We start from the raw sequence: 9,493 nt of genomic DNA on the forward strand, positions 1-9,493 counted from the left end.
GTAAGTTAAAAGTCTTTGTTCTTACTCTTAGGGTCCCACCATGTTCTTCTGCTCCAAATCCTTGCTGGTCACAGCTTTTTCCCTGCACACTCCTGCTTTTGTGCCTTTCCGTGTGTATACAATGCCTTTCCAGCCTCCTGTTCCCTGCTCCCTAAGGAAAGGGAATCTTTTCATGGTGCTATCCAAGAAGTGAGCTAAATTTAATAATATCATAATGAAAAAGTAAATTTGATAAAATCATGATAATGTGTACGTGCTTGAACTTAGTGACTGGCTGGCTACTAATTTGCGTCTTCCTGGCTCTTCTCATTTGTTTTCTTACTTTCAATTAGTGTGTAACAATTAAGATTAGATACCATTTTCCCAGGTGAGATAGGTAGCAGCAAGACTCAGCTGTGCCCCATGATAAATAATTTACTTATGCCCCAAAAAAAGACAGCTGCAGGGAGCAGAGGAGTTTTTCATTTTTGCAAGACAGCTTAGATCCAGATTGCTTCATTGATGCAGTTGTAAGTTATCAGGCTCAATGATAGAGTTCTTGGTATAATTGTGTTTGTGGCTTCTACTGCAGTTATTTCCTTCAGCAGTACCCCTGGCTCACCATCTAAAGGTGAGGGCTGAGGGGTGTCTGTACCTCCTTGACTTTCAAAACTTGGGCAGTCCTTTTCAGTCTGTTTCCCTGTAGTTTGGTGGGCAGTTGCTGGAAAAAAATGTAATGTGTTGTGGCATTTTGTTCAGTTCCTCTTCCCTAACCTAGAACAAAACAACAAAAAACCCCAATTCTTTGTAATGAGGGATGGAAGTAGATATGTGTCAAACACATGCAGCAGTTCTTACTTTCTACCCAAATGTTACGGCAGTTAGCACTGAATTTAGTCAATTTATTCTGGTGTCTGTGGAAGATGCATCTTTTGCTATAGGGGGAAAAAAAAAAAGACTGCTCCAGAAGTTTCCTCTTATGCTTATTTTTAGAGTAATCTTCCAGGCTTTTGGCAACAATAAACCTGGATTTCCAACATCTAGGAGATTAATATAGGACCCACTGCACTGCCATTAATCAGGTTTTGGTAGTAGATTGTACATAAACTGTCTGCATTAGCTCGATTTATAAAATGTAGAGGGTTTTAGGTGATAAAGCAAACACTGGAAAAATACACAGCAGAATTAGATTACCTGTTTTTTTGCTTCAGCAGAAGTATAAATGTCCTTCACTGTAAAATCACCCACTTCCTTGTTTCCAAACTGAATTTTTTCCAGCCTAGCTGGTGGGTTCTTCAGTGTCTTTTCCAGGGCATCTCTGTAGAGACATTAAAAACTTTCAGCAGAGTATATTTTGGTGTTGGGGTGACACTTTGCTGCTTGCCTTCTGCTTTTTTTTCATGCACAGAGGTGGTGGACTCTCATACCAATGAAAGCCTAGAAATAATGATGTGCTAATAACCTCAGTGCTCACTCACGAGTGAGTGTTGTCTGCAGGGAGAATTCCCCTTTTCTGCTGAGTGATGTGTCTGTGAAGCTTGCCATGTTGCTGTACACCCAGCAGATGTGGGGATTTGGTAATGAGGCCCTAAGTATTTAGGGAATTTACTTTTATTACTGCTGAAGATATTTAAGAATGGTTTTGTTAGAGCTTTGTAATCATGATACTGCTGGCCTCTGCTGCATGTAAATAAGCAGCCCAATCCTAGAGCTCTGCTGCTGAGGGTTACTTACTTACTCCTGGAAAGTTGTTACTTACTCCTGGAAAGATGCGATGATTATTTGATCAGCCAGGAGGCTGAATTCTACCATTTTCTGTATGATAAGCAGTTTTAGCAGTGTTAAACCCACACCAAGGACCTAGGGTTGAAATAATCACTATCCTGTTACAAGTCTCCTGAGTTATCTGCTCCCCAGACTTTTATTGCCATAAATAACTCTAGAAGTCAGGCCTCACTGCCAGAAGTGTTAAGTGCTGCAAATAGTATTGAAGATGACTCACTTAGTGAGATGAAGGTGGAGCATGAATCAGTAGGAAGAAAACTGATACACAAAGGAGAGGTTTGACTGTAGATGACAAAAAATCTGAACAAAGCAATGTTCAATCATCATAAAAATGAAACAAAAGACTTTTTCAAAAGAAAAAAAAGAAACTCACTCTTCTATCTAATGACAAAGGCCATTCTAGCAAAAGCCCAAAGTGCGAAGGTATTGCGTACTGAGCATGTCATTCCTTACCCGAGATAAACTGTGGACTGCATAGGAAGAGATGAATGGAAAACTTTTCCCAATATGTCCAAACTAAACAGAGTATTCAGCAAGCAGGTTGCTTTCCAGATTGTTCTGTATCTATATAAGCTGAGAAAAGAACTTATCTTTGAGCTAAACAGTTTTGGGAGATCAAGAGTCCTCATAGCGTCAATGAACCCACACTGAAAGCTAACAGCAATGGAAATGCTAAAACAATAACCTGTGCGCATCCCTTGTAAATGATAACTCATGATAAGTGGATAAAATTCCCATAGACCATTCCATTTGAAACTACAGCTTTTGGTCCTTTTGCTTACCCTCTAGCTCACGCACATAGGAGTGCCTTTAAAGGTAGACTTGGAGAAAAGGTACCTGATACATGATATCCTACAGCTGCTAGTGTACTAATGAACTAAAGTGTCCAGTGCTGCCTATAATTCAACTCCTGCTACTTCTTGGGAGTAGAGGTGTTTATTAAGAGCTTAATGTAACTCTTTGGGGGTGAGGATTAAACATTGACATCAGCTACGATTCTTTGGAGATGAGGAAAGGTTCTTCGCTGAGAGGGTGGTCGGTCACTGGAACAGGCTCCCCAGGGAAGTGGTCATGGCACCAAGCCTGTCAGAGTTCAAGGAGCATCTGAATGATGCTCTTAGTCATATAGTTTAGTTTTAGGTAGTCCTGCAAGGAGCAGGGAGTTGGACTCGATTCTTATGGGTCCCTTCCAACTTGAGATATTCTATGATTTCTGTACAATCTTTTTGAAGCACTGGAGGGAAAAATAGCAGTACTTTTTTTTTTTTTTTTTCCTTTCTTTCCTCTCCCTAAATGCTGAAATGTAATCATGCAAAGAAGCCTAGATACCTGTATCTTAGGTGGAAGCTCTGGCTCTTCTGGCATTTTTCGTAAGAGCCACTGTTAAAATTGTAGAGGCTGGCTTATCCTGTGGTGTGTATGGCTCTTCCTTGGCTTTGTTACACTAGACCCATAAAATGTTGCTCTCAAAAGTACTGCTCCTTTAGAGCAGTAACACTTAGAAACAGGTATAACAAGGCATCTTAACCTGTACTGCTTGGAGTTTCTTTATTCAGAATAAAGTGAGGGATGGTCAAAAGACTGAAGGCTTCTAGCATAGTTGTTTAATAGTGTTGGCAATGGCAGGAAATCTGGAGAAGATGGGTAATGCTGCCAAGGCTTAAGGGATGCAGATACTTATATGGAGTAGAACTATGTACAGGAAGGGAAAGCTCTTGCAAGGATATCTCTGTCTCCAATATTATTGTAAAAATAATCTCAAACCTGGTTGTACTTGGCTTTCATAGTGCTGTGAGGTCTGTGAGCTCATTTCTTCATTGAAGCTAGTGCTGGACTGAAATTTGGCATAAAGCTATTCATGCTTATTCCTGGTCAGTTCCAAAATTTCAGCTGAGAATTTACCCATGTGTTAATACTGAAAATCCAGAGCTGCACATTGTAATTTGGAACACATCTGGGTAATAAACCTTTTCTACTGTGTCTGTGTTCAGTGTATTTAGTCCCTCTATTCATAGGTAATCTGCTGGATTTGAGCTCTAATGGAATAAATTATTCTTACAGGAGGCAGAACAGGCCAAATTTTCTATTGCTACTAAGGGAGAGCTAATAGTTAACAGCTAGTGACAGATTTATGTTTTCACTTGTAGGTTACCCAGCAGTGGGCCCAGCTCAAATGTGAAATATCATTTGGAAAAGTTGGCTTTGTTAGTGAAAAGTATGAGGTTCATTTTTAAAAGCTGTACTGATTTTAAGACAGAAATCCTCCTGTTGGGAGGATAGAAATTCTCTAAGGAGAAATAGCACAGACTGAGTTTCTGTCAATAAAAGAGTATGTGTAATTTAATACCAGACAGCTTTTTGATACAGGAGGGGAAAAAAGAACAGACGCTCACCTATCTTATGAAGGGGAAAAATACAAAAGCCTGCCTGCAGTACGTTACCTAAATTTAGCCACAGAGGGGATAATCCTCTCAGATACTCAAAAAATCTGTCTGAGGTAAGTAAGTGAAGGCTGTGGAGATACTGCGCTCGGAGACCCTCCAGCCCTGTTTTCCAAAGTGCTGGCAATACGAAATGTGTTAGGCAGCACCAGTGGCCAGGCTGTAAGGTGGCACTTGCTCATTTAGTCCTTCTTATGAAAGTTTCTGTTTGATCTTCAATAATATAAGTGGCCAAGATTAGAGATGTGCAAATGGCTTGCCTCAAGTGACAAAGCTGCTCAGAATCATCCTTGGTTTAATCTTGAAGTGTTCCTGTATCGAAGCAGTGGTGGGATAATGCTTTGGATGATACATATCCACAAATGCATTAAACTGCTTCCAAACTCCCTGAAGACCTTTTCCCTCCTGATGTCTGTACTAGAAACCCTATCTTGAAGAGGCATCTGATCCTTAACACAGTACTTGACAACAAAGAATGAACTTGAGTTCAGAAGCCAAGATAAACCTCAGGTTATGAATCGGAAGGAAAAGAAAACAGACACTAGCTTCGTATTCAAATACCAGTTGAGTGTATATATTTTTTTCGATCCATTTTGTAATGGTTTCTTCATCTGAGATCAAATGTGAATTGTAGATTTCTCAGAAGTGTGAATATTTAGGATTTCTGAGGTCTTAATTTAAATGTGATTGTAAGCCCTGACAGCAGTATTTCTTCTAGTTTTGTGGACTTGAGAAACAAGTTCGTGGCACCTAGCTTCCAGGGAGTTTTTCAAAGAGCAAGTTCTTAGTACTGTCACTGTCTCCTTTGTCCCCATTTGAAACAAGCCTGGAAGCTGTAAACAACTGAAAACTGCTGCCAGCTTCTGTTGTATTAACATCCCCATAACGCAGTTTTCTGTTGTTTAACAACTTGCTTCTAAATTCTTAGAGATAGGCCTGGATGCTTTGCGTGTGCAGAAACTGAATCTCAGGGTGCTCGCAGCAGGGTCAGAGCTGTAGCAGGTGTCCTGCCTCATATAATGACACTTGTTTTCATACTCTTTTCCAGTCCTGGCAGTGGTACTTTGGCTCTTGATTATTTCCTGCATCCTCAGCTCCTCAAGATGTCTGATGATTTTTACCTCTCTGTTTCCTCTAAGGGCCATGATTTACTGGTGAACTCGCTGGTGAGCAGCGCATATTCAAAAGATTAAAACATTAAAACTTGTAGAGCATTTGGCATTCAAACAAAACTTCATGATATATTTCCAATGCCAGAGTTTTTATTTAAGAGGTTACGTACTGAGAACAACTAGTGGAGAAGGCCTGCTCGAGGCTCTTTCCACTGCTTAAACTTTGCAGTAAGCTTCTTAGTGGCTTGAAAAATGGTGTAGGCACCTAGTTCAGTTTCTCACTGTAGTCAGTTACACCCAGGGGGACACATTCAGGAAAGCATGGAAGCGTGTGCTGTAGGCCTGTGAAGCCAATTTTTGAGCATGCTCCCAAAGAGGGTCCTTAGAGAGCTCTTTACAGTTCAAGTTCTCAAGGGTCCTGTGATCTGGTCAGAGAAAGCCAGGCTGGGACAAGATTGTACAAGCCTACTAACAGGCCGTCTTGTAAAGATCACTGTGCTTTTCTGTTAAATGAACCCAAACTTTCATATGCTTTCATGGTCTATGATTTTTGTTGTAACAGCATTGCTACATTTGAGTCTGATCATAAGCATTCCAACACTTAATTATATATTTATAAACAGCAATTAAGAATTAAAAAACCCAAATTATTTTGATAACCCTTCTGAGTGGCTGTTTAAGTTTCCACGTATTAGACATGAATAAACAACGAACAACTTTATTGCCAAGACCCATCAGGTTTTTCAACCCTCAGTTGACAGTTCTACCATCTGCCCAACCTCTATTGGCAGAAGATAGAGCTTTTGTATGAAGAATGCTTGGACCAAATCAAAATCGCAGTTATTTGACATCTGCCAGTCTTTATAAGCAGAGTGGGTATGACAACGTTGGCTTATTTTTTAGTTGTAAAACAAAAATACAGAACATCTACCATCTTGCAGAAGCTGACTCCATACCTCTCCTAAAATAACTGAACCAGTCACCCAAAAAGCACTGGGGTTCAGCTGTCAGTCAGAACATGTAAATGTCAGAAGCCAGTATACAGCAAAATGTATCTTGGCAAAAAATAAAAGCATGATGAGTGGGCAATGTTGACAAGTGATGTGAATTTGTATTGGTTTTACTAATCTATTCATTCAGGAGAAAAATGTAGTTGAAATATTGTGGTATGGCATGGGGGTTTTTTGGTGTTTTTTTGTTTTGTTTTTTTTTTGTCTTGAAACAGAAGATTGAAGCATGATTTCAAAAACTTTCTGTTTAGAAATTTCCTATGAAGTTATCTTTTAGCAAGTGGGTGGAAAAGGAGCTTAAAATTAAACGAAACACTATTTCAGAGCAAGCAAACAATTTTGTTCAATCTGACATGAAATCCTTTCATCACGTCCTTCTGTGGCATTGGGAGTTAAGTCCTCTTTAATGAATAGCAAACACCAGTAATTATTCCTTTTGTGCTCAATTTGAAATATTTTATTGCAACCCTTGTTTATTACAAAGAGTAAACAACCACTGTAGATTTTCCATTTAGTGTGTTTGTGAAATGTAAGCTGTTCATGGCACTTGAAAAATACAAGAGTTAAACTACAAAATTAGGGGGTTTAAATGTGCCAAAGATGGTACTGCTTTTCCATCAGCAACTCTTACTACAATGGTATCCCAAGATTATAGAAAAGTTTGGGTTTAAGTGATCACTTGTAATTGAAAAAAAAATTCTTAGCAGACCTTTGCTTATCGTCATGACAATTTCTGGAATTTTTATAGTTTTCTCTATATGACGACTGGCCCTGCAATTTTTGGTTGCAAACTTAAGGAATAACATGGTATTTACTTACTGTCTCTACCTTACGCTAGTCAGGGGCATTGTATTAACCATTCTGTTGTAAAAACTGACTCATTGTAACAGCAGACTGATGGCCCTCGCGTAGGCAATGAGTCCTCCCTGTGTGCCATAATCCCAGTTAGAGAGGGCTACCCCCGGCGGACGAGACTGAGTTTGTTCTCTTGGTCTGTTCCAGGCATCTGCCAAGAAAAGTATCTACCCTGCTGCCTGTTCTGGTAGTGAGGGTTGAGTCATGCTGCAGAACATAATCATCAGCTAGGAAATACTTTCTGCTACCATTGCATGGTTTTAAACCAGTGCTAAGAGTTCAATCCTTGCGGTGTCACAGCATGAATGTTTCTGGGTATAGAAGTTGGCTGTAGCAATACTCTCAAGATTATTGGCTCCTAGGTCTCTGTGGAGCTGGTATGAACTTCAGTTACTGTTTACCTGTGCTTTTTGCATCTTCTCAGAAAAGCAGCAATGCACATCTTCAGGGGAGTCTCCCTCGCTGGTCTCATCTTCAAGTTTGGCTCCATCCTTTGAAGTGCCTGTTGGCCAAGCTGCCCCATCCTCTGAGGGAACAGCCTCTGTTCCAGCAATGCTGTCATTTTTAGTCTACAAGAAAATGAAGAAATGAGAAAAACTCCTTGGGCTTCTAAACATTTAAGGTGGTATCTAGAATAGTCCCATAGAATTGGCAGGTTCCAAGTGGAGTGTAAGACAGAGGTGCTCCTGATACTTATACATGTTCTGTCACAGGTGGATCTTGATGGTGAGGAAAGGTCTCTTGGGGCATTTTGGAAAGGAAGCAATGACCTTAAACCTAAATGTGTCCATAACCCAGTTAACTATATTGGAGTATTGTTTCAGTACTTTAAGTGCCTTCTGTATGCACATCACTGGTTAGAAATTTAAAACTGAGTGTTAAATTGGCACTTGGTAAGGTGTTAACCTGTGCACCTTCTAAACAATAGCTTTGAACCTCCAAAGAATGCAGGATTAGAGCCTAGATGTAGTCTTGTCTCTTCTCTGTGTGTTTGGGCTTGAGCCAGTGCAACTCTGCAAACTTCACGAAGTGGCTGTGCACATGTATCCTATAATATTTGCATATATACAAGGCCCCTGCCTCATAATAACTTTTTGAGGCAAAACCCACCTTGCTGCAGCATTGTAATTCATCACTGGTGTGGGAAACAAGTGCCTCTAACTGTATCTTTAATGAGGCAAATGAGACAGACTGTGAAAAGCTGCTCTTCAGGTGCTGTAAAATCAGGTCATGCATGTGGCCAAATGGTGAGTCTGCTTCCCCTGCAGCATAAGGGTTGTATTAAGCTGAGTGAATGATAGCCCTTCTCTTAAAGAGCTCCCTGACAGATTCAGAGCTACCGTCAACATCAGCAAAACCATTTCTCTGTAGACATATGTCCTTGTACGCTCATGTGCTAAGACATCTCCTAACATACTTTTGTACAGAGTCTGTTTGGAAGAAGTCACTACCTGGCTTTTGGCTTCCTGGTTCTTCTGTAGCTCCTCAGAAGACAGCTGTGTGACAGCAACCCTGTTAGAAATATTGCAGCCCATGGTGAAACTGTGACCATATGCTTCTCCTTGCTGCAAGTCCGGGGAGTAGGAATACCCTAGTCTCTTCCTTGGAAGCTTCATTATTCATTATCGACATGGAGTCTAACTGTTGCCAGGGCCTGTTGCTACAATAAATAACACCACAGAAGGCTTTCTTCATATGTCCTGGTATGCAGACATCATCATCTTTGTCCAGGCACCCTCATCTGAAGTTAAGAGGGAATGTGTTTCTTCTGCGCAGCTGGGATGTTGGTCTGAGAGCAGCAAATCTCTACAGGTCATTCAGGGTGTTAGTGAACCTCCTGTAGGAACTCAAGCAAAGACACTTGAGTATCTCCAGCCTTTTTTCCTCTCTTTTAAAATTTTTTTTTTCTTCCCTAGATGAACAAGATACTGTCATGTAAAATACACACACACACTTCGGTCTCTGGTTGGATTTCTTAAGTATTCTTCAGCATCATTAGCAATTGGAAAATATTAGTCCTGAATCTGGAATTCTAAGCAGCAAGGCAAGCTTTTAAATGGGAGGAAATGTAGTCAGGAGACAGGGACAGGCTGCGACTAGGGAAAAAGTTTTAAGCGTCCTTTGAAATAATTGTACAATTTCTTGATTACTGTTTGAGTCTGTTCACATCCTTAGAAGTAGATAGCTGTAGGAGATTTTAAAAAAATTTTTATTTTAAAAAACAGCCATGGTTTATACTTCCAAGAGGTTTTTATAAAAGATAGCAGAGAAATGTTAAGGCAGTGCTGTCAGTTGAAGATCATAACTGGTC

The 9,493-nt window shown here is 40.2% G+C and overlaps 1 protein-coding gene across 1 annotated transcript; it reads right to left on the reverse strand.

Annotated features, from left to right (window-relative positions):
- Positions 1–479: 479 nt before the first annotated feature.
- STMND1 (stathmin domain containing 1) lies at positions 480–8,717 on the reverse strand. The gene is given in 7 exon segments (XM_072855034.1): positions 480–710; positions 712–753; positions 1,174–1,297; positions 5,232–5,310; positions 5,313–5,391; positions 7,584–7,751; positions 8,634–8,717. Coding segments are annotated over 7 exon segments (807 nt in total).
- Between the last annotated feature and the right edge of the window lie 776 nt (positions 8,718–9,493).

The sequence above is a fragment of the Ciconia boyciana genome, chromosome 2 (assembly GCF_034638445.1).
Source record: "Ciconia boyciana chromosome 2, ASM3463844v1, whole genome shotgun sequence".
Lineage (NCBI taxonomy): Eukaryota > Metazoa > Chordata > Aves > Ciconiiformes > Ciconiidae > Ciconia > Ciconia boyciana.